Here is a 25,602-nt window from a genome sequence, read left to right as displayed (position 1 = left end):
GGTCTTTGTATTTTGTTATCTTCTCCAGTTCTTTCTCTTCTATTCTGCTATCTCCAGGCACTGCCACGTCCACTATCCAGACTTTTTGTCTTTCTTATCGACAATTGTTAAGTCTGGGGTGTTATGTTGCAGGTGCTTGTCTGTTTGAATTCTGAAGTCCCAGAGCAGTTTAATTTTACCATTTTCTATGACTTTCTCTATTTTATGATCCCACCAGTTTTTGCTTACAGGCAATGATATTTTTTGCAGATCTTCCAATGCACCATTGTTGCTACTTTGTCATGCCGCTGCTTGTAATCAGTTTGTGCAATCTTCTTGCAACAGCTTACCAAGTGGTCCACTGTTTCTTCAGCTTCTTTGCATAGGCGTCACTTACTGTCTGTTGCTGTCTTCTCAATTTTGACTTTGTATGCATTTGTCCTTAAGGCTTGGTCTTGTGCAGCCAGAATTAGTCCCTCGGTCTCTTTCTTCAATTTTCCTGCTCTTAGCCATTGCCAGGTTTTATTATTATCTACTTTCCCAGCTATTTTTTTCATGTATTGGCCATGTAGTGCTTTGTCTTCCCATGCCTCTATTCTGTTCTTCATTGGTCTTTCTTGTAGGCCAGTTTGGTCTCTCCAGTAGTCAGTAAGCCTTCCTGATATACTAATTTCAGTGCATCTTCATCATTGTTCTTCAGTTATTCTTCCAAAGCCATTTTTTCTTCTTCAACCATCTGATGTACTTATAGCATTCTATGCCCACCTATTTGCCTTGGTAGATAAAAGTCTGTCAATGTCACTGCGTGGATGAAGGGCATGATTCATTGTCATTATTTTTCTGGTCTTCCTAGCCATTGCTTTTAGTTCTGCTTGAGTCCAGTCCACTATTCCAGCTGTGGAATTGCCCAGGTGTTGATTGCCTTGATGGTATTGCCTCCATTGAGTTTGGATTTTAAGATCTTCTTCACTCTCTTGATATATTCACCTCTAATCTTTTTCTTGACTTCAGTGTGCTTGATGTTGTCAGCTTGAAGGATACCCTAGTATTTTTAGTAATCTTCCTCATCCAGACTCTTAATGTTGTTGTTATTATTATTATTATTATCATCATCATCATCATCATCATCAATCTCTTCTCCTTCTACCCGGATTATTCTGATGCCACATTTTTATATGTTTACCCCTCATATATGTGTAAAAAAAAGAGAGAGAGAGAGAGAGAAAGGAGTCCCTGAGGATTTTACTCCACTAGTCATTGCCAACTATAAGAGGCAGTACTCAACTCCATCTCAAGGACATTGAACCAGCGCTGTCCAAAGACATTTCTACGATCATGTGGCCAGCATGATGTCATGGAGGGCTGTTACATTCCCACCGAAGTGCTACCTATTTATCTACTCATATTTACATGCTTTCAAACAGGAGCTGATGTGAGGATGGGAGCTTACCCCATCACGTGGTGCTCAGATCTTGAACCCGGGCTGCCGGATTTCCAACCAACAAGCCCAGAGTCTTAACTGCTGAGCCATCTTGCTACCTCCTATACATACTCATAAACATACAGTAGTGGCCAAAATTGTGGAAACCTTTTGGGAAAAGTGTATTTTTGAGGTTTGATGGCTAATAACACCACTTATTTTTGGAGTAGTACCACAAAATTATATATCAATGGAAAGATAATTTAATCAAGAATGTAATGAAGCAAAGTTTGTTCAGTTATCTGTACTGTATTCTATGAAAAGTTATAGCCAAATAACCAGAAAAAGGAAGCACAACTTGCTTGGGTTGATATCTGGTAGCTTTCCTTCATCTGATTGTAACCAATGAGCATGAGTGTAGAGAGCCAATCAGATGTCATCTTGTTTTGGCAATGAGCCAATCAAATCATAGTAGGATTCAGTTACTGATGTCATGTATTAAAGCTGAGAGGAGGACATTTGTCAGTATGTTGTGCGATTGCTATCAAGTTGGTTGGGATTTTTTGTGTTCTCATTTAGTGAGCTTGTAAAATGTAATAAAATTAAAGTAATGGTGCAAAGAGATGACTGGTTGCCCAGAAAGTGATATAAAATAGTATTATTAAGCGAACAAGGCTACAGTTATAAAGAAATCAGAAGAAAAATTGGTGGAAACTTAACCAAAGGTGGCATTTCTACTGTACACTTTTCCCAAAAGGTTTCCACAATTTTAGCCATTACTGTATAGTTTTAAATAAACATCTTCTTTCCTCACTACAATTAGAAAATCCATGAAAGGTATGCATTGTTGCATTTCCACTGTCAGGAATCAATAGTCTCCAATAGTGTACATGATACTGTAAAATCTTAGCATTGGGAGATATTATTTAGATCACTTTAACCCAAGTGCCTACTTAATGGAGGCGACAAATTGCAGTATCTACAAAAAAAAGGCTTTACTTTGCTGTATCAACTAAGAGAATACTATTATGTCCCTCAGTAACTGGCTCCATTGTTTAACTGTTCTTCCTACTATTTCATCTCAATTTGCCTTGCTACAATTTAAGATAATTCATTTCAAGTACACAGGTTTTCTGCACCTATTTATTTGCAACAGGATGCATAGACTACCAACACTCATTCCCATTTCATTTCATACATGTATAGTTTCTTTCCCTCAATCCCCCTGGATTCTTACTTACTGTATATTTCAGAAGTCTCACCTTCCATATCCATGACAACTGATGGAACCTTCTGTACTGGGGTTAACCTTTCCTTTTTTGATCTGGTTGCCTGGAACACATGCTCAGGAGCCTCATCTTCCATACCCACCATGGGAGATGGAATGTCATATCTTGGGGAGAAACTTTCTCTCTTTGTTCTGGCAGTCTGGCCATGCCGTTGAGTATTTGGTCGTCCTGTGGATGATCAAAGATGACATCGTATCCAGGAGAGAAGTGTATTAAGTCTCAGAGTCAGAAACAAACTGGAGGAAAGAAAAATCTTTTGACGGTCCGACGCCATTCATACTTTTGGACTGATGAAGATGTAAACTGGATGTTAAACAAGCCATTAACATGGCAATGTCTGGAAAGAGTTCCATCCATAATTTCATTACATATCCCCCTCACAAACATACTTCTGCTACTGAAAAAAAAGCTATTCAACAAACGATGAAAAGTTGTAATACTAATATTTAAAACACTGATAAGAAGGGAATTTTGGAGAGGGGAAGGGTATCCAGATATCATTATCTTCCTTTTCTAACACAGTCTTCATTTTCCTACCATTTCTTTCATTTTTTTTTTCACGTAACAGAATCAAATGTGTGGGGAGAAAAGCAGAATGCCTATAGCAATGTTTCTCAACTTCAATCATTTTAATATGTGTGGACTTCAACTCTCAGAATTCCCCAGTTAGCATGACTGGCTGGAGAATTCTGGGAGCTGAAGTTCACACATATTAAAATGGATAAGGCTGAGAAATGCTGATCTATATAGTATCTTCTGATGAGTAGTATTAAGAGCTCCAGAAGATGGTAGAGGACAGGAAGGCCTGAAGGAACGTTGTCCATGGGGTCACGATGGGTTGGACACGACTTCACAACTAACAACAACAATTAAGAGCTGTTCAGAGGGACCATCTTTATTATAACTAAGGATTGTCTATCTGAAATCAAACTTAGTTATGATTTATTTAACTTCCACTAATTATGAGCTGGTTCTACATTAAATCTGGAGCAAGCCTAAAGCAGAATTGAACAATTAACAAATAATTTAATAATTAACAATTAAATCCTAGAGCTGATATTTTTGAAGTTGCTAATCCAGGGACAATTCATTACTAGCCTTTCTTTCCAATTGCTGCTAAAAAAGAAGAACTAGAACAGGCAGAAGGAAGCAGCTTTTAACAAAAGGCACAATAGCTCTGGAAAACCTCTATGGTGCCTAGAAAAATTTGGAAATCCAGGTGAGGAACATTGAGACAGAGGTCCATTGATACCATCGTGCTTAACATCATATCTGTTACATGGCTTCCACTTTTGGTCACCCTGGTTCATGAAGAAGGAATTCATTCCTTGTCCGGCGCATACAAGCTTGACTTGTTGACCCAACTTTGTTGCCTGGCAACCAAGTGCTTCACTCCAAAGGCAGTAGCTTAGCAACAGAGAATGGCATCATAGCAATCTCAGCAACTCCTCCCTTTCCTGGCCTCACCTTCTTTTTGTTTGACCTGCCAGCCATTCTTGGGAATGGATTCATTCTTGTTGATAGGCTGGGTTTCTTCCAAAATGGCCACCTCCAGCTCTGCCTCATCAGAAAAATCTAGTCAGAGAGGTGAAAAGAAGGCCAGGTACTGAGAAGTGCACAAATAAATGGTATGAGGATCCATGGTCATTTCTGAAAAAGCACTGTGCAGACTACACTTAGTAACTTTCCTCAACATAACATCCTTCAGATAAGCTGGATTATAATCCAATATATTTTGAAATGATGAGAATGAGCCTTCCCCGTCATAAATACACCACCTCTGGCCCAGGCAGTGTATATATCTTTCCTCTCCAGGAAATCAGAACTGTCCCCCATGCTTTCCCAGATTCTATTGCCTATTAACAGCCCCTACGCTTCTGACTGTCACCTCCTCTTTGAATGACACATGTGTATGTGTATGCGTGTGTGTGTGTGTGTGTGTGTGTGTGTGTGAGAGAGAGAGAGAGAGAGAGAAAGAGAGAAATATTCTCATAGATATTATGATAGACTTGACATACAGTACCAATTTGGTTCACACACATTTTAAACAGTGATTTCTTGTTATTGACTGATTTAATTTATATGGTTTCCTAACATGCCTCTTGATGTGGGTGAAGAAGGAGAGTGCAAAAGTTGGCTTGAAACTCAACATTAAGAAAACCAAAATCATGGCATCCGGTTCTCTCAATTCCTGGCAAAGAGATAGGAAGAAATGGAGGCAGTGACAGATTTTATCTTCCTGGGCTCCAAGATCACCGCAGATGGGGACTGCAGCCAAGAAATTAAAAGACGCTTCTGGGGAGGAAAGCTATGGCAAATATAAACAGCACACTAAAAAGCAGAGACATCACCCTGCCAACAAAAGTGCGTATAGTCAAGGCCATGGTTTTCTGAGTTGCAATATAAGGCTGTGAAAGTTGGACCATAAGAAAGGCTGCAGAAGACTCCTGCGAGTCCCCTGGATTGCAAGGTGATCAAACCGGTCAGTCCTAGAGGAGATCAACCCTGACTGCTCTTTAGAAGGCCAGATTCTGAAGTTGAAACACAAATACTTTGGCCACCTAATGAGAAGGAAGGGCTCACTGGAGAAGAGCCTGATGCTGGGAAAGATTGAGGGCAATAGAAGAAGGGGACTGGATGGAGTCACTGAAGCAGTAGGCGTGAACTTCAATGGACTCCAGAAGATGGTAAAGGACAGGAAGGCCTGGAGGAACATTGTCCATGGGGTTGCGATGGATCAGACACGACTTCGCAACTAACAACAACATGCTTACTCTAAGGATAGAAGCTGGTAAGGCAGGAACTATCAATTCTCAGGCCAGACAGAGTCATTATGTTAATATGGAGGAGGAGCCTCCAACTCTCAAGGCTGAAAAATGAACAACTGAAAGTCAGCACTGAAAAGAATACAGAATACCAAGAGTTGGAAGGGACCTTGAGGTCTTCTAGTCCAGGCCTCTTATGACCAATTCTCAAACTTGTGATCATTGCAGTATCCCAACAGTCACATGATCAAACTTTGGGTGCTTGGCAACTGGTATGTTTTTACAATAGTTGCAGCATCCTGGGGTCCTGGAGTGCTCATTTGCAACTTTCCTATAAGGAGCTTCTGACATGTAAACTCAACGGGGAAGGCAGATTCACTTAACAACCGCATAATTCACTTAACAATTGTAGTGATTCACTTAACAAGCATGACAAAAAGGCCATGAAATGGGGCATGATTCACTCAACAACTGTCTTGCCTAGTAACAGAAATTTTGGGCTCAATTGTGGTCATAAGTCTGACATGATGGGATGGAAAGAAAAGACCTGGGATTTAAACCCTGGGGCTGACTACCTATCTATCTATCTATCTATCTATCTATCTATCTATCTATCTATCTATCTATCTATCTATCTATCTATCTATCTATCTATCTATCTATCTATCTATTAAATAAAATTTATAGACCGCCCCACTCAATTCTCAATTCTTGTATTTTTGCATATAGCTTTTTTCTTGTCTGCAACATGGCAGCTAAAGTAGCTTTACTGAAGCTGTGAAACTTCTCTGTTAGCTATTTACAAAATTAGGAAGTTGAGTTGCTGGAAAAACTGGGCTGTATGTTCATGTCTGGCACAAACCAACACTGGCCCACAAACTCCTCAGCTTAATTTTAGTTTAGTCTATCATGTTGTACAAAGCCAGTTAAATTATATGACACTCATTCTCTCTATCTCTTTCTGGTTTATATACTAGTTTAATTTTAAATCTAGGAATCACATTTGATGTGGGGAAATGGTGTAGGTTAAAATTAAAAGTCTAATTATTAAAAGTCATGATATTTAAATCCAATTTTCACCCCGAATACATTTTTAGAACTTTTTTGTGTGACCCCACACCTTTGCAGTGAGTTTTCTTTAAAGGGAAGTCACAAGTAGCTTGTGGGCTTTCTGCGATACCAGATTTATTCACACATATATACAAGCCGAACTTCCTATAATTTTATCTTGATCTCAACTGCCTTGAGAAGTTTTTATTTTTTTAACTAAAGATGGCACAGAGAGCAAGTGGAAAGAAGAAATAAAATGAATAAAATAAGATTGTTTTGGTCTGCTGGAAACTTTGGCAGCTAAAACTGGGGGTCTCATAGAAGAACAATGTAGAATATCTGGAATTGGTGCCTCAGAATTTTGGGTTACCTGGTCCAGTTGCTTGGCTTTCCCCTTGGCCACTGTGTGACCGGCTCATCTGGATAGAGCTACCCCACATATGGACACCAAGGTGAGCCTCTGGAACAGACTCCACAAGAAAAGGGTTGTTTGTACCTTTGGAGAGACAAACAATTAGTACATTAAAATGAGTAATTTGTGCTCACTAAAAAATTCCAACTTGATTCCTACTCTCTTCTATTTACCTGAGACAAATTGCTCCAGTACCAATGTCTATGAAAATTTGTAGCCATTCATGTCATGGTTGTCCCAAAGATGCTTTTTCAAGAGGCAACTGGACTTTCTTGTTCTTCTTTGAAGACGTTTCACTTCTCATCCAAGAAGCTACTTCAGCTCTGACTGGATGGTGGGGAATGGAAGGATTTATATTCCTTGCAGACAGCTGGTCATTTGCATTCTTTTAGAAAGTCGTTGAGGCTGTTGTAGGCTGGAGATAAATGGTGTCGTGTCCCTCCCCTTCTGTTGAGAGAGGGCTGTTTGACCCTCTTTCAAACCAGCGGTCCTCTCTGTCCATACCCTTTTGTACTACTCAGGTGACCCTGATGACACAGATAAACCTCCAGGTGGCCTTCAAAAAAAAAAACTAAGAAAGTCCAATTGCCTTGTGAAAAAGGGGCTTTGGGACTCCAGTACCAAGGGAGTTTAGATATGATTCTGTGAGAGACCCATAGACTACATCAGTGATGGTGAATTTTTTGGGCTTGGTGTGTCAAAAATTTTGGAATGCCTAACCTGACTCTGCTGGCTTGTCATTGCCTCCCCATCTTCAGAAATAAAAGAGAAACAATTATTTACATATTCATTTATTTAAAAAATACAGCCCAGTCATGTGGTGCTATGCATTATTTAAACCAGTGGTTCTTAACCTGGGCAATATTGCACCCCAGGGGGCGATTTCATTTTTCAGGGGGGCGATGGAATGAAAAGGGGCAACGTGGGAGCGAAGGAACAAAAAGGGGCGATATGGGGGCAATGGAGAGAGACGTTTTGGGGACACTTTTGAGACTTTTTCGTACAGTGAATTGCTGTATAGCTGTCGTACAAAAACATCAGATTGCTCGCTATTAATGGATTGAATTGTGTTTTCAAATATTCCTCTAGCTAGCTTCAGTACAGAACGCCATACATATGTGAATAGCATCACTTATCTTCATGCACATTGCGGTTTGTTTTTATGCCCTTTTTATATTTCTTTTTGCTTCTTAAATTTCACTTTTAATTCAATCATTAAATGTTACTGTTTTTCTTTTCAGGCATTTCACTTTCTTGCAATTGCATTTTGTTTTCAGTGGTCATTACATTTAAGTGTCTTGAATAAATAAGATAATAATGTAATAGTAGTAAAGTTGGAAGGGACCTTGGAGGTCATCTAGTCCAACCCCCTGCTCAGGCAGGAAACCCTACACCATTTCGGACAAATGGCTGTCCAGTCTCTTCTTAAAAACTTCCAGTGTTGGAGCATTTACTGCTTCTGGAGGCAAGCTGTTCCACTGATTAATTGTTCTCACTGTCAGGAAGTTTCTCCTTAGTTCTAGGTTGCTTCTCTCCTTGATTAGTTTCCACCCGTTGCTTCTTGTCCTGCCTTCAGGTGCTTTGGAAAATACATGTATCACGAAGTTTGGGAATAAAGTGGTGGGTGGCACCAAAATTTTTCACACAGTTGAGATATGGGAAAAAGACTGGAAATAAATTATTTGCATCGATATGTCTAGATGGCAATTTTAAAGAAAACAAGAAAAGTGTTTGCATAAATTGAAGAATTATTTCTTATGTTGTGATTGAGAGGGGGGCAATGACAACGTCCTCATTGGCTCAAGGGGGCGATTCTTTCAAAAAGGTTAAGAACCACTGATTTAAACAAATGTCAAATAATTACAAAAACAAAATACAAGTAAAACAAACACATTTTCAGAGGGTCCAGAGGCCGCGTGAGAGCAGACCCCACTTTTTGCATGGCCTCTGCAGCGTCCAAAAATTATGCAAAAATGGGATGTGATATCAAGAATAGCCATGGAATGGTAGCATATCATCCAAAATTTTATTGCATGTCGTAGGTTTGTCACCACTGGGCTATATCATCCTAATAACATTGCTGATTGGGCCAAATAGACCTGTTGAAATAATACTGGGTTCCAGAGCAGCAACCTGTCCCTTTACTCTGATTTATAGCTTTCTATTGCTTAGGGTCATGGCAGAACCTGAAAGAAGGGTAGAGCTACCCTATCTGGACTATGACTATGACATAGCAGCAAAGAATTAACATGTGGTATCTCTTGCCTGTTATCTAGAGGTCATCCAGATTTTTGCAGGGAAGACATGGTAGCTCTAATGAAAACTTTCAGTTGCCATTCAGTTTGTGGGAACAAACTCTACTTCCTCTTGCATTTTTGCCATTTAGGTATAATTTATAATTGTTCATTCCACTTTCAAAATATACTTCAACCTTTGATAAATTCATTTTCAGACCCATACTCCTCAATGTATCATACAATCTCATTTTCACTGCAGGCCATTTGGGTTTTTAGCTAACTACATATCTGTGGTGGCATCCAAATATACATTCACATCCCTGTCAACAGACTTGTAATATTTCCATAAACAAGGAGAAATCGCACATCTTTGTCTTCTGTTCAACAATGAACCATTTGCAAGCATTGGATTTATTTTCCCATAAGCACTCCTTCCATTTGTATACTACACTCACTGCATTCAGCAATCAACCTTCAACGATATATGTGTAAAATATCTCATAAATTGAAGTGTATTAATTTTGTCACATACTTTCTTTAAATCAACATATAGATAATCATCACTTTGTTCACATTCATTCATATTTTTCACTTCTCAATGATACACTGCAAAGCAAAAATCTGGTCTCCATAGCCTTGGCCAGGAAAAAAACTGCACTATACTTTCTCCGTTTTACACACAGTAACTTTCTGTACCCTTTTAATCAGATGTCTGCTGTACTACACATTTAGCAAACTTGTCTGCCTGTAATTTGGACATTCATTCTTACTATTTTTTCCTTTAAAAACCAGAGGAAGTCTGGTTTTTCTGACTAACAAATAATAATAATAATAATAGTTTTATTATTTTAAATTTTATTAAAAGGCATAAGCTTTCATAAACTGCTGATCATGTTATCCAATGTATTGAATGATTTGACTGGTTTAGGATTTAATTGGGATGAGAGGATGGGAGGAAATTCCAATTTTAGCTCTACTTTGGAAGTACTCTATGGATCTGATGAAGTGAACTGCAGTTTGCAGCTCACAAAACTGCAGCTTTTAATAACATGTGTCAGAAAATACACTACCAGATTCCTCCTGATTTTTGGCTACTACAGATTAGCTTTCTCAACCTTGGCAACATTAAGATGTGTGGATCATCTCCCAGAATTCCCCAGTCAAAAGTAACAAATTAGCAAACATGCTTAATTCTTAATTAAAAGAAAATATCCAAAGGATGTCAAATCCAAGCTCTTTAAGACTAGTCTTGAAAATAATCAATATTTCATAATGTGCATTTTCCTGAAGAGTTGCTGTTACTCTTTCTTTACTTTTTCTTTTATTTTGTTTATCCTTGAAATGCATCCACTCTGCCAACAATCATCTTAAGTGGCAAAAGAGGAAAGCTATGGCAAATTTGTGACACGTTACACATAAGCCAATTAGGGAGTAACAAATGATAACAGTGATATTATTATTATTCAGAAAGCACAAATGACCTATCTGCAAATCTGCAGATTTGAGCAAATCAATGTTGACTAAGCTTTACCTGCTGAAAGAGAAGTTAGCAGTTCTAAAAGAAGAGAGCATAAGACTGGAAAGAACAGGATACTCACTATTCCCCAGGCTGTGTTCACTGCAAGATTCCATGAGTGGGATGCGTTCCTCGGCTTTTTGCCTCCCCCGGCACCCCTTCACCTTGGTGTCTGTATTGGCCTGAACCATAAGTGGCTCCTGGCGCTTTCGGCGTTGCTTCTTTTCAATAATACGGCGCTGAAAAGGAGTTCAGAGAGATTGCAAATAAGGAAAAGTTACCATCTACTTACTTACAAAGAGGCACACAAAATTCATTTTTAAATGTCTGTTCTGACGTTCAGTGACAGATCAGCTTTCTAGGGCAGCCTTTATTTTTATTTTTCATTCCCTAGTGTTGTTCTTATGGTCCAACTTTCATAGCCATACATTGCAACTGGGAAAACTATGGCCTTGACTATACATACTTTTGTTGGCAGGGTGATGTCTCTGCTTTTTAGTATGCTGTCTAGATTTGCCATAGCTTTCCTCCCCAGAATTCCAAAGAATGGAGGCCTTTGAACAATAGTGCTGGAGAAGACTCCTGCGAGTCCCCTGGACTGCAAAGTAATCAAACCGGCCAGTCCTAAAGGAGATCAACCCTGACTGCTCTTTAGAAGGCCAGATCCTGAAGTTGAAACTCAAGTACTTTGGCTACCTAATGAGAAGGAAGGGCTCACTGGAGAAGAGCCTAATGCTGGGAAAGATTGAGTGCAATAGGGGACGACAGAGAATGAGGTGGCTGGATGGAGTCACTGAAGCAGTAGGCATATGTTTAAATGGACTCCAGAAGATGGTAGAGGACAGGGAGGCCTGGAGGAACATTGTCCATGGGGTCGCAATGGGTTGGACGCGACTTCGCAACTAACAACAACAAGTGTTATTCTGAAAGTGCAGGGTCCACTTTTTCAATTGAATATTGGTCCATTGGCTGTGACAGGAATTGACTGACCTGTTTGTTGCCCAAGCCTAACACTGTGGTCTGAGAGAGAGTGAGCTGTCCACAGCAGCATATAAATTTAATAAATGCAACCTACTTTCAACTCTGTAGGATTGATTTCTGACAGAAACAAATAGAACTGTTTTTAGCCAGGAAGCAATTGCACAGGAATGAATGTACTATGGCTTGCCACCTTCTTCTTCTTCTTTTCTTTTTCCTTTTCCTTCTCCTCCTCCTCCTCCTCCTCCCTTTTTGCCTCCAAATTTCCATTGCTAAGCTAGAGAGCTGTTAAGTGAATTTTGCCCCATTTTACAACCTTTCTTGCCACAGTTGTTAAGTGAACCACTGCAGCTGTTGAGTTAGTAACAAGGTTGTTAAGTGAACCTGGCTTCCCCACTGACTTTGCTTGTCAGCAAGTCGCAAAAGCTGATCACATGACTCCAGGACACTGCATCTGTCATAAATACGAATCAGCTGTCAAGTGTTCGAATTGTTATAATGTGATCAGAGGGATGCTGCAATGATCATAAGTGTGAAAAATAATCACAAGTCACTTTTTTCAGTGCCATTATAACTTTGAACAGTCACTAAATGAACTGTTGTAAGTTGAGGACTACCTATATGATAATAGATTTAATTTTAAAATAAAATAAAACCTGGACATTCATAAAGGGCTCAGCTATATTTTTGAGGGATGTACCTCAATCCACCTGGTTGAGAAGATGCCTCATTGAGTTTCTTTCACTCCCTAGCTCTGAACTAATATTTATACTGAGATGTGGTAAGAAGTATTTATACTGAGATGTGGTAAGATGTATTATTTTTATTTTGGTGTTGTTCTTCATATTAATTGTGTTATTTATATATCAGCTTTCCTCTCAAAAGAACCCTGAGTAGGCACACTTCTACAAGGTGGGAGCCCAAACACCATGCAACAAACTTCTTCACACAAAGAGAAGAGCTGGCTTGTGTTTTTCAAACACCACTACAAGCAACACGATGGAAGGACTGAGTTTAGAGTTCTGTATCTTACTTGCAGTTTTCTTACGGACAACATAATTTCCCTTATGTGTCTATTGCTCCACACTGCTTTTAGCCTACCCACCTCATCTCTCATTGCATCAGATGTTTCTTCATAAGCCATTTCTTCTCATCCCAATACCACCACAGAACCAGAAAAGTCTTTTCCCAGCAAAATACCTGGAATTCCAGTTTCTGCTTCCGGATCAATGCTGCCTCACCACTGCCATTACTAGAAGGAAAAGAGGTGCCAGTGTTAAGAGGTGAACTGGGGAAGGCACGGAGGCGGCGATACAGATTGTGGTACATTTTGAGATGTGGCATCAACTCTGCCAGCTCCAGGGCAGCCCCATCCGCTGACAGGTGGGCCCCCAGGATTACCTGCTTCCCAAAGATTCTGAATGTCATGGCATTACAGAGACTTTGTGACCTCACAAAAGCTTCAAGGGGCATCCAGGTCTGGGTTGGGAAAAGGGTTTTTATGCTGAGACATCACTCCCCCGCAGTGTTCACCCCACCCAAAGCTCATTAATTAAGCACTATTTTCCATTCTGTTTTCCAAACCAGTGTCCTTCAGACATCCGATGCTACCATCCCAATCACATCCAATCAGCATGATTAACCATAATGGCTGGAAGATATAGGAATTGTGATCTATATCTTTAGATACAAGATCAACAAAGGCTGATTCAATGCATCATGTTTTAAATCCCGTTTAAGCATGTTTAAGCCACTAAATATTGTATTGCTGGTACGATTAATAATCTTGCATTATTTGATATCATGACAGAGCTACATTAAGGAGCCATGGACATTATTTGTTAAGTCAGCGATCCTAAGATCTTCCCTCAAGCTTTAATCTAATCCTCATCAGCCAAATGAATCTCTTGTAGTGTTATAACATCTATCATTATATTATTATATTATATTATATTATATTATATTATATTATATTATATTATATTATATTATATTATATTGTTAGCAATCCCATTGCAATTCTATGGTTCCACATTATGGTGATTTTATTATGATTTTATCTTAATATATTATCTCCTATATTGTATTGTCCACATATTATTTATTATTTTATACATATACATACATTTACATATATTTGCTGACACTTTATTTAAACTAAATTTTCATATCAGTGATTGCATGATCTCTGTAGATACCATACGCTAAATAAATAAATAAAAGCCATTTTCAAGGACCACTTCCGTCTTAGAGAAATTGCCTCAAAGACAGAGGCAACCTTTTCTATACAGTGTTGCATATTCAAGCTGCCATTCTTTCTCCACCAGGGTCATCTCAGAACCCCCACAAAAGTTCAGGCCTCAATCAAAGTCCTTTTGACGGTCAAACTAGTATAAAATCAAAATATATACAAAGTACTAAGAAGACCCCAAAGCAGACGGCTACTATTCTAGAAAGAACAAAAATAATGAGATGTCCCATCCTAAAGCTTCACTGAACTAGAAGGCTAGAGCAGGCTGGGATATTACGTTTAGATTAAAAGTACAATAATGTGAGCTTCTAATGTCACAACTGAAGTAGAAGGCAAAGTACAATTGTTTTATGTGGAGACAATTTATTTATGTATTCAATCTATAGGCTGTCTGAGGCCCAACAACTCCAGACAGTTTATAATTAAAAAGTAAAAAAAAGAGCAAATATATAAACTAAACCAATCTAATATAACAGGGGCTCAACCATTTCTATCTCCCTAAGCCTGGGAGAATAAACAGGTTTGCTTTTCAACTGTCATCAGAGAGGGAGCCATATTGATTTCTCAGAGGAAATCATTCTATGGGCAAGCACCATGACAGAGAAGACACCAGAAGAAATTTCTAATCAAGGGGACCTGGAGCGGGCCCATTCTGCTTGATCTCACCAAATGGACAGAAACAACAAAGGCAGGCAGTTCCTCAGATAAAAAGGCCTTATGCCATGAAGCATCTAAATGTAGAATTCCCTATCAAAACAGTGGCATGTGATTTTAATACACATATAAATGATGGAAGTTACAATCAAATCCCACCAAAGCAAAAATGCATTCTGATATTATCTTTTTTCCTGCATGAACTTCCCTTCCATCTTCCAAAGAAATTTCCACCATTTCCAGGAAGAGCAGAGATTTTTTAGTTGTGGCCCTGAGATGGTGAAAGAGGCCTATCCAAATTCTATTTTTTGGCCTCAGGGAAAAACCTGTCCAGCCATGTTGCTCACTAGATGATGTGAGGCCAAGCTTGCCTCACAAAGTTGTTCTGAGGGTGAAGTGGAATCACTCAGTCTGCTTTTATCCTTAGAGCAGTATTTCTCAACCTTGGCATTTTAAGATGTGTCGATTTCAAGTCCCAGAAGCTTGCTGACTGGGGAATTCTGGGAGTTGAAGTCCACATGTCTGAAAGTTGCCAAGGATGAGAATCACTGCCTTAGAGAGAAGAGATATAAATGTAATGAATATATACAGCATATGAGACCTATCTTATCTTTTCTAGTTTATATGTAGCTACTTACTGATGTACTAGAAAAAAAATGCAGTCTTCATTTTGACCATCCATCCATTGGCCCACTATTGTTCCCAAATGGATGCAAATTCCAGCCTCCACATCAGAATGGATCTTCTTGAACCCATTCCCAAGCCAATCATTTCACACTGGCAATCCCGTTAGGTTTTCACTCCAGTATTATTTCCAATTCTTTTTTTTTAAAGTGGCACATTCTTTCTATTTGAAGCCTGTTCTGAGTGGGTGGTAGGTTCATGTCTGATACAAGGGCCAGCCAATCAGAGCTATGGATAGCCTTCTTCTGAGAAAAAGCAAACAGGAAGTTTGTCTTTTGCACTTTGAGTTGGTCACAATATGGACAGCAAATAAAATGAAAATTCTGATGCTAAAATAGAAGTAGCTATTTAAAATTAAAAATAAAGACTCAATCCTTCAAAGAAACTTCCAATGGAAAATCTCAGCCTTGCTCACAGGTGTGACATGACCCGTCTAGGCTTTCCTTCCCAAAACATTCAGTACAGGTAGTCCTTGCTTAACAATGATAATTGGGACCAGAATTTCTATCACTAAACAATGCAGTTGTAACATGCAATGTTACATGACCATGCTACTTAGTAACTGGCAATGCCCAGTTACCACTGTTATGCGAATCATAAGTTGTTAAGCAAGCACCTCACCATTGTGACTTCTGACTTCCTGCTGGCTTTCCCATTGGTTTTGCAGATAATATCAGAAATTGTGATCATGCAATTACAGAATAATAAGAAACCTGGCCCATTTGTCTATCACATGGATCATAGTCATGTGATCTTGGGGGTGCTGTGATAACGACTTTCAAGAACCACTGTAAGTATCACTTTTTCAGTCCTATTGTAAGTTCAAATGGTTGCTGAATGAGTGGTTGTTAAATCAGGACCACCTCAGCACATAGGCCGAGGTAGGCCTACCAAATTTAGACAGAAAACCTCAACTCTTCGCTGCCCATTACTGGTTATTTTTATATAAATAGCATAAAATAGGGCTAGACACTGGTATTCTTTTCCATTGGAAGTTTGAATAGATTCAAACATCCATTCCCACCACGTCACTGTTGTGTTGTCATCTTCCTTACCTTCCAGGAGTGGATGTAGTTGAGGATTCCATTATGCTGAGGAGAAAAATCAGTACAGAAGAATCAAATCACGAACATTAAAATGGCTTTCCCCATGCTAAATCAGGTCCTAATCATTCAGTGAAATTAATGATTAGAGTCTTCTGTTTTTATCATAAATACTGTGTTCCTATCTCAAACAAGCCATACCTATAGAACTCCAAGCCATTTTAATCTAAATATAGGTCTACAGTATTACATTTGGACTATAAAAATCCTACAGATCATTAGATGACAGCAATATGATCTCTAATGTTATGTTCAAAATCTGGGGGATTTCATGCATGTAAAAAGGATAAGCTTACATGGCAAGGTTGTGACTTTGTCTTTTTTTCCTTTCCTTATCATTTAAAAGTACAGGTAGTCCTCAACTTACCACCATTCATTTAGTAACCTTTCGAAGTTACAACCTACACTGAAAAAAAGTGAGTTATGACTGTTTTTCATATGACTATTGCAGTATCCCCGTGATCACAGGATCAAAATTCAGACACTTGGCAACTGGCATGTATTTATAACAGTTGTAGTGTCCCGGGGTCGTGCGATCATCTTTAGCTACATTCTGACAAGCAAAGTCAATGGGAAAGCCAGATTCACTTAACACCCATATTATTAATTAACAACTGCGGTGGTTCACTTAACAACTGTGGCAAGAAAGGTCATAAAAGGGAACAAAACTCACTTAACAACTGCATTGCTTAGCAACAGGTATTTTGGGCTCAGTTGTGGTTGTAAGTCAAGGACTACCTATACAGCCTGCAAAGGCCATCAGTTAAAGGTTGAATGCCTTACTTAATAAGTCGAGAGAGAGAATGGGGTCTAAAAGTGAAAGTATTCCCACTGCTGAGAACTTGATAACTTTACCTCATTCAAGCTGCCAAAATTTTGATAATGTGTGGGAAATTCACTCTCTTTTACCATAGAGTGTTTTGCAGCCCAGTTTATTGCAGAGAGCCAGTCTGGTGCCGTGGTTAAACACAGAGTTTAGGCTGGGAGACTTTGGGCCAGTCTCTCTCTCTCTCTCTCAGCCCTAGGAAGAAGGAAATTGCAACTCACTTCTGAAAATATTGCCAAGGAAACTACAGGGATTCATCCAGATAGTTGCCAGGAGTCAAGACGAACTCAAAGGCACAGGAGAAAAAGTAGTAACAGTAGTAACTATTAACAGCCCAGTCCAAGCACTGAACAGAGATTCAGGAAAAAATGAGGAATTGCTGTTCTGTTCTCATTTATTTCACATTGTTTCTACCATGTGTCCAGATATATTTTGAATTCCCTTATACATACATATTCATACATGTTTCTCCTTGAATTCCCTTATACATATATATATTCATACATGTTTCTCATACATCTGCCTCTTCTAGGCCATGTTTATAATTTTTGGAGCTAAAAGAGTTAAACGAAGTTACTCAAGTGGCCCAAAAGAAAATAAGCTTCAGTTTAACACAAATTGATATATGCTGGATTAAAAACCTGAAACTTTTGATTCAATCCAACAGAAATCCAGGGAAGTGAAAAAGTCCTGAAAATTCACATATTTACCCTTTTAATTTCCAGCATGCACATTCCTGGAAATAGTGAAACCAAATGTTCCCTTTATTCAGATTTGATTTGTTGGTTGATGATGATCAAAGCACCAGTTCAAACATTAATCAAGTTTTTACAGTCCATTAAAATCCCTTGGACTGCAAGGCGTTCAAACCGGTCCCCGACTGCTCTTTAGAAGGCCAGATCCTGAAGATGAAATTCAAATACTTTGGCCACCTAATGAGAAGGAAGGACTCACTGGAGAAGGGCCTAATGCTGGGAAAGACTGAGGGCAATAGAAGAATGGGACGACAGAGAATGAGGATGGAGTCACTGAAGCAATAAGCGTGAGCTTAAATGGATTCCAGAAGATGATAGAGGTCAGGAAGACCTGGAGGAACGTTGTCCATGGGGTCGCGATGGGTCGGACACGACTTCGCAATTAACAAAAAATCTATCATAGCAACTCCTAACAAAGGCATTGTAACTCATGCTCAGCTTAATTTTGAAGGTAAATGTTGCCAGAACAAATCTTTATAGAAGGATTTTGACTGTGGGAGAATTCTAACAGATCTTCTTGTATATAATATCCGTTCCTTTATTTAAGGTGACTTCATAAGCTGTAGGCATATATTACTAAATGAACCACAATCCTAACAAGAGTGATGCCTGGAGAATATTTTTGGCCCAGGAAGGCTGCCAATACAGATGTTGAGGAGTTTGGGGAGGCAGGGGGAATGAATTAAAATAATGATTTAGGAAAAAAAACTCAGGGGAGAAAATTTCAATCAAATGCTTTCTCATTAATTTAGCAGCTGTCCCAGAAAATGGCTGAGATCTACAGATGGATTCCAATACTGTAAAATACCTTCTCATGATGAATAAAGAATTCAGGATGGAGAAAAGCACATTGTGACATTTCTTTCCTAGGGCGGGTAAATAGTAAATTGATATGCGAAAGTGGACGAAGAGGCAATTATTTTCTGCTTCAGTGTTTTTCCTAACTTAGCCAGTGAAGCCCAAAGACCTAGTTTTTACCATCAGCAATCACAGTAGAAAATTTACAAAGCTGCCTTGATGCTGTGTCAGACTCGGTTATCAAGCTTAATATTGTTAACACTACATATGGGTTTTTTTCCCACAGGCATCTAGCCGCCCACAAACATCCTCAGGCAGCACTTCATTGTTCTGATCCTTGACTCTTCCTTCATCTTCTCTCCACCAGTGCCTCAACTCATTCTTGATTTTATAGCATTTGATTTTCCATCTTACTCTGGCACCAACCAAAGGCATCCTTCTATAACAGTGTTTCTCAACCTCAACAACTTTAAGATGTGTGGATTTCAACTCCCAGAATTCCTCAGCCAGCTGTGCTTGAGAATTCCACACATCTTAAAGTTGCCCAGGTTGAGAAACACTGGTACAGAGGACTAAATCTGTTAAATTTTGTCACCCATTACCATGGAGGGAAGTCAGGTGACTGGGGCCCAGGCAATAGAGACATGATAGGAATTCGCCACAGGAACAGCTGATTACATGATGGTACACTTTTCCACTGGATCAAGAATTAAGGAGGAATATTTCACCTCACAAAGAGAAAAATCATATCAAGAGGTCAACAACATTGCAGACAATGGTCCTATCTATACCTACTTAGAGAAATCTACGATTGTATTTGTTGATAATATTCAATCGATTATCTCTACTCTTGGAGACTCACTACAAAGGCAGTATAGTTCATATTGAAGCTTGAAGAATCAACAGCCTAATTCATTCATATATATAAAAAAACTCCCTTTGTAATCCCTTAATCTGGGGTCGAGTCAGGGTGACTGGATGGTTGGATGGGTGGAAAGATGAATAAATTCATCCATACCTATACCTATAACTATACACAACATTAAAATACATATACATATACGTATGTATACATATATACACATGTACACATGTACATTTCTTGGTGTAAGACATTTCAGCAATTACATTTGTTCTGAATTTATGGATGATTAGAAAGCAGTTGGGAACATATTATTAGATTTCTTGGATAATTTCCAGAAGATTATAAAAGTTTCTAATCCCCAGCGTCCAAAAACAATAAAAAAAAATGTTTGCCTCCTCCTAAATGAGATTGCTGATAAAAAAAATGTCCTTAATAACTATAAAGATTGGATAGATAAAAACTAGACAGGAATTCTGCTGTGCTCCCAAGTGCCCTATTCTTACTGTGCTGTGAGTCCCTTTGCCTGAGTCACAGGTTTTGTATCTGATTCCACTTGTAGGTCTCGGGATTTGAATAAAAAGCTCAGCAGATTCTACATGCCTGAAATCTGCCCATTTCTGTCCTAGATAGTAGAGTTCACAACAACGCAACCGGTTTTGCCTTTAGAAGTCTTCAAAAAAACACAACCTTAGGAGACTAAGAGTGTGGATTAAAAACGTGAAGGTATGGTAATACCAAGGCTGTCCATTTCTGGCATCTGTGGTTATCCTAAGACGGACAGGGAATTAGAGATTAACATAAATAAAACCCCGAGGCACACACTCACACACATCTATATAGAGAATGCTCTCTGTAACTTACATCTTGTGTCTCGGAGATGACTGCACTAAAATAGGCTCCAACTGCAACTGGGGGGAAAAAACAGATGTTTAAGAATATCTTGCAAAGTAGTTTTCTTAGCACCTTTAAGTATGGCCCAGCAGTTTTAGCTCTGACTCCAAAAGTGTCTCTGTTTTAAATCACTGGACTCTACTTATTTCTCTTTGAAGCAAGGAGTCTTTGCTTTCTCCTTTTTTTTTTTTTTTTGTCCCTGTTACAAGCTTCAGAATCCATTATTGCTCTCTGTGCTCAGTCACTTTTGACGCACACTAAAAACATGTTTCAAATATTTGTATCCCACCGTTTGCTATGGAATGCCAACAAAGCTAAGTGATCAACACAACAGAACGATATTCAATACCAAAAGAAGTCAGGCTCCCTTTTTACTTACCCTCTTTCTACGGTATCCAGCAATCCCAGTTCTCAAATCTCAAACATCCAAGTTAGATCCTGCCCTCCCTCCCATTTTTTTTTCTCTTTCTCTCCCTTCTTCTTTCTCTCGCTCAGTTCTGACGTTGCCTTCAAATTGCAGCTGGCTCAGTGGGAGGGCAGTTGACGGTCCCTCCTCCTCTCCCACCAAAACCGGCATCTCATTCTCTCTTGCTTAATCAGCTTTGTCTGTCTTAAGTCTCCAGGTTTTGTGGCTGGCATAGTCTTCTTTATGGAGACTTTATAGTTTGTTTATATAAAGCTCTACTATAGGCTGTGCCAGTAGGCACGTGTTCCTCTACCATGTTTGCATATACTTAAAACTGAGAAAGTGGGTATGTGAGTGATTAGCTTCAGAAATCCATGTGGGTATATTTAGATAATTAGGTCCCCCAATGTCCATGGCTGTGCATAAGATCTTAGTTATGCAAGTAATGGGAAAAGACAATTGTGGGTATGTGTTCTGTCACCTACATGTGAGCATATTAATTGCCTTTCTCTATGAAGGTGTATAAGATTATTGAGGCCCCCAAAAGGGAGATGCCCACAAAACCAGATGCAGAAATTATGCACAAATGAGCATGTGTGAACACAAAGCATCATATAGTTTTTAAGCATCATGATGCTCATATAAGCAGTTTTGCATAATTGGCAATTCAGTGACTTGGATTCAGATTGAATTTTCATTCAGCCAGGCTGGTACAACTCAATAGCCCATTTTGTTTTTCCTGTAGAAGCTTCTGCAGACTTAGGAAAATATTACATGCTGGATCAAGGAATCCCATGAGGTATGATGGAAGGGAGGAATTCCTGAAAATTGGAGGCATCTTCTGTGACATAAATTCTGCTCTTACAAAGAATTTCCATTCAGTTTTCAGATATTCCCTCCCAGCTCAGTAGCTGACCTAATTCAGGACTCTCCTGATGTTCTATATATGTGACTGGCTGTCATGGCCGAATAACAGAGTTGGAAGGGACCTTGGAGGTCTTCTAGTTCAGCCCCCTGCTCAAGCAGGAAATTCTATACTATTTCAGACAAATCGTTTTCCAATCTCTTCTTAAAAACCTCCAGTGTTGGATCACTCATAACGTCTGAAAGCAAGTCATTCCACTGATTGTTTTAACTATCAGGAAATTTCGCATTAGTTCTAGGTTGTTCTCTTCTTGATTAATTTCCATCCATTGCTTCTTATATTTCCTTCTGGTGCTTTGGAGAATAAATTGGACCCCTCTTTTTTGTGGCAACCCCTTAGATATTGGAACACTGCTATCATATAACTCCTACTCCTTCTTTTCATTAAACTAGACAAACCCAATTTCTGCAACTGTTTTTTTTATATATTTTAGCTTTCAATCCCCTAATCATCTTTGTTACTCTTCTCTGCACTCTAGAAAGTCTCATTATTTTTTTTATATTGTGGCAAATAAAACTGGATGCAATATTCCAAATGTGGTCTTACCAAGGCATTATAAAGTGGTATTCAAACTTTACATGATCTTGATTCTATCCTCGTTAATGCAGCCTAGGACTGTATTGGCTTTTTTTCGCCTACAGTTCCTTTTTTAAATGTCTGTCCACCAGGACTCCAAGATCCCTCTCACAGTTACTACTCTTGAGCCAGGTACCACCTATTCTGTACCTGTGCATTTGTTTTTTCTTGCCTAAATGTAAAACCTTACTTTTCTCTATATTGAATTTCATTTTGTTAGATAGGGCAGTCTGTCAAGATCCTTCTGTTTCCTGAGCCTATCTTATTCGCTATTCCTGCCAGCCTGGTGTCATCTGCAAATTTGATGAGTTGATGGTGAGATGAATAACTCTGTACCAGTTGCAGGCACACTCATTCCCAGTATTAAATGTTCAGGAAATGCCTATGGGAATGTCTTTACATCAGCTTTCCTTTAACTATTGTTGTACTATTCCCATAATCCCCATTTAGCATGAATTTCAGATTTGCAGAGCACCAGTTTGGGAAAGATTGTCTTTGGCTTAAACTAGTGTTTCTCAACCTAGGCAATTTTAAGATGTGTAGACCTCAATTCCCAGAATTCCCTAACCAATTATTCCCTAGCCAGGAATCTTGGGAGCTGAAGTCCACACAATTTAAAAGTTGTCAAATTTGGAAAACACTGGCTTAATCTATTTGGTAATCACAACAAATGGTAGCTCCTAGCTAAACCCGTCCAATTAAAAAAAAAACTTCAGTGCCAGGTTGATGAATACTTGGACGGGACACCCACCATGAAATCTGAGAGTGGCATACTCTAATAAGGAGTTGAACAAAAATCTCAGAAGACACAATGGCAACAAATTTCATGGCCATTAAAACAATATGTTTCTCTGATATGACAAGGAATCAAGCTTGTGTGAAAGGAACTTTAATATGAAAGTCTCTAGTCATTTACGGTTTTGTATTCTGTTATCATAAGCTAATAGTCTGTCTACTTATTCAACTGTATTTCATCAAGAGAGACATATCTTTCCTTATTTACATTACAGTGATATTGTTGGATTGAACTACAACCTCATCATTCTGTCCCAGTCATTATCTCTAAGAGGCTCCAAAACAGAGACTTAAAATCCCCGTTTTCTTGTCTAAAATCTGACATTCAGAAGCGTCATCTTTGAATATGTGAATTTCCTTTTAGTATTCCTGGCTAAGATGTATTGATCAATGCAGTTTCAATTCATTTATTTAACCCTTTAAAAATCTATAGTAACTACTAATTACTTAGATACTGCATTTAGATTTACTGAGTTTCACCCTGTGTTATGTACTACATATTTTTTGTTAGCCCGACTGAGCTCTTTAATTAGGAAAACCCAAATTCTAGAAATGAATAAGCAAAAAGAAAGCTTATCTAACTACTTTCTTAATCTTATTAATAACTTTACAAATTGTTATCAATTCACATTATACCTTAGCATCATGTGTCTTGTTCTTTGTCTTAGTGTAATGTGCAAACCCACTATGGTTCGTAAATTGAATTTATGACTTGGTGTTATGTGTGAATTCAACTATTAGGCTCATTTCAAGAAATTATGCTTTTTTAAAAAAAAACATATCTTAGTACACTACATGATAAGATAAACACCAAGTCATAAGTCTTTACAAACAGAGTGTCCCATATGTGCTGGAACTTAAACAGAAAAATAAGTATTTCTTTTTTTACCTTTCATTAACTTACCTTATCTGGAGATTTCAGCCTTTTTGACATGCTAATATCATCTTCCCAATAGAGCATGGCCATTGCACTTTTTTATCCTATAATCCTAAAAATGTATTTGCCAATATATTTTTGCAAAACAGCCTTTGCTATTTGTTTTTTAAAAAAATCCCTCAGGGAATAGATCAGCTCAAGTTTAAAAGTTGCTACTTCACTTAACTTTCTCCCTGCTAATTAATATTTTTATTTGAACAACTCACTGAAGCTGCTTTATCACTTGTATATGTAATGTTAAGGGCTAGGTTGCCAAACAGGTTACTGTTTTCTTATTGAACAATGGGTAACCATGACAGTGCCAGCCAGCTACAAAGGATTAAAAATCGTGTTCTGTTCTGGAATGATGAATTCCAGAATGTTTAGATAATGATTTTCACAATTCCCTTAAGGAAGTCTCCCACAACTGTTACTTCCTGTAACCTGGTTTTATCCAGATGGACCACTTTGCAATTTCCATTAATCCTGGCCAGTATAGTAGTTGTCATCAGGTTGGAAAAAAACTATTCTAGAAAACCAATTTTAACATAGCATGACCTGATTTCTATGGCTCTTATGTGTGCTAATTTTGTTTGGTTTATATCATTTGTCTACCAAAAATCTTCCATCAAATTTATTCTCATTTTTGTTCCTTCATTTTTGATTCTCCTTCCCCTGAAATAAACTCGTTTTTCCAGGCCAGCTTACTAAACTCCTTAATCACCTTCTCACAGCTGTGACTGATTCCTACATTCCTCTCTTCCATCTTGTGCTTCTCAATTGCTTTTTGCTGTCTGCTTTTTCAATGTATTATTTGCAGATATAAAACAAAATAGAATGCTGATATAATTTTTCTTATATAGGTAGTCCTCAACTTACAACAGTTCACTTAGTGTCCATTCAGCATTACAATGGCACTGAAAAAAGCAACATATGACCATTTTTCACACTTACGACCATCACCACATCCCCATGATCACGTGATCAAAATTGAGATGCTTGGCAAGTGACTCATATTTATGACAGTCGCAGTGTCCCGGGCTGATGTGATCGTCTTTTGTGACCTTCTGACAAGGAAAATCAATGGGGAAGTCAGATTTATTTAACAATCGTGTTACTAACAACTGCAGTGATTCACTTAACAACTGTGGCAAGAATGGTTGCAAAATGGAGCAAAATTCATTTAACAAATGTCTCACTTAGCAACATACATTTTGGGCTCAATTGTGGTCTTAAGTCAAGGACTACTTGTACTGTATTTTTCTAACCTTTTAAAATTCCTGCCCACACAATCCCATGCACCAAATAGCCCACCAAAACTTTTGAACAGCAATCCACTTGCAGGCCTGCCTGGGACTGCAGAAGTAGAAACAGATTGTAAAATCTAATTCCCAGGTTCCATTTTAAAACTGGACCCCATGGCTTAAACCACTGTTTCTCAAATGTTGGCAGCTTTCTGTGAACTTCAATGCCTAGAATTCTCTAACCTGCCATGGGGAATTCTGGGTATT

The 25,602-nt window shown here is 38.6% G+C and overlaps 1 protein-coding gene across 6 annotated transcripts in view; it reads right to left on the bottom strand.

The window, feature by feature from the left end:
* Positions 1-24,322, bottom strand: part of TULP2 (TUB like protein 2) — a 52,953-nt gene extending 28,631 nt beyond the window's left edge. Inside the window, exons 1-9 of one of the 6 annotated variants that reach the window (XM_039335224.1) lie at positions 20,853-21,107; positions 20,444-20,490; positions 17,194-17,359; positions 16,291-16,326; positions 12,847-12,898; positions 10,751-10,907; positions 6,874-6,999; positions 4,156-4,263; positions 2,662-2,856 (exon numbers count right to left, since the gene is read on the bottom strand). In XM_039335224.1, the coding sequence (XP_039191158.1) occupies positions 2,662-2,856; positions 4,156-4,263; positions 6,874-6,999; positions 10,751-10,907; positions 12,847-12,898; positions 16,291-16,326; positions 17,194-17,198 (679 nt within the window). In that variant the 5' untranslated portion in view covers positions 17,199-17,359; positions 20,444-20,490; positions 20,853-21,107. Of the gene's footprint in view, positions 1-2,661; positions 2,857-4,155; positions 4,264-6,873; positions 7,000-10,750; positions 10,908-12,846; positions 12,899-16,290; positions 16,327-17,193; positions 17,360-20,443; positions 20,491-20,852; positions 21,108-24,079 lie in introns of those variants that run through there. The other 5 variants (XM_039335223.1, XM_039335225.1, XM_039335227.1 and 2 more) reach the window with 5 other exon arrangements.
* Between the last annotated feature and the right edge of the window lie 1,280 nt (positions 24,323-25,602).

This window comes from Crotalus tigris, unplaced genomic scaffold (assembly GCF_016545835.1).
Source record: "Crotalus tigris isolate CLP2741 ecotype Arizona unplaced genomic scaffold, ASM1654583v1 scf7180000017639.5415321, whole genome shotgun sequence".
NCBI lineage: Eukaryota > Metazoa > Chordata > Lepidosauria > Squamata > Viperidae > Crotalus > Crotalus tigris.
Note: the sequence above shows the minus strand (reverse complement) of the source record. Positions and strands in the feature narration are given on the sequence as shown.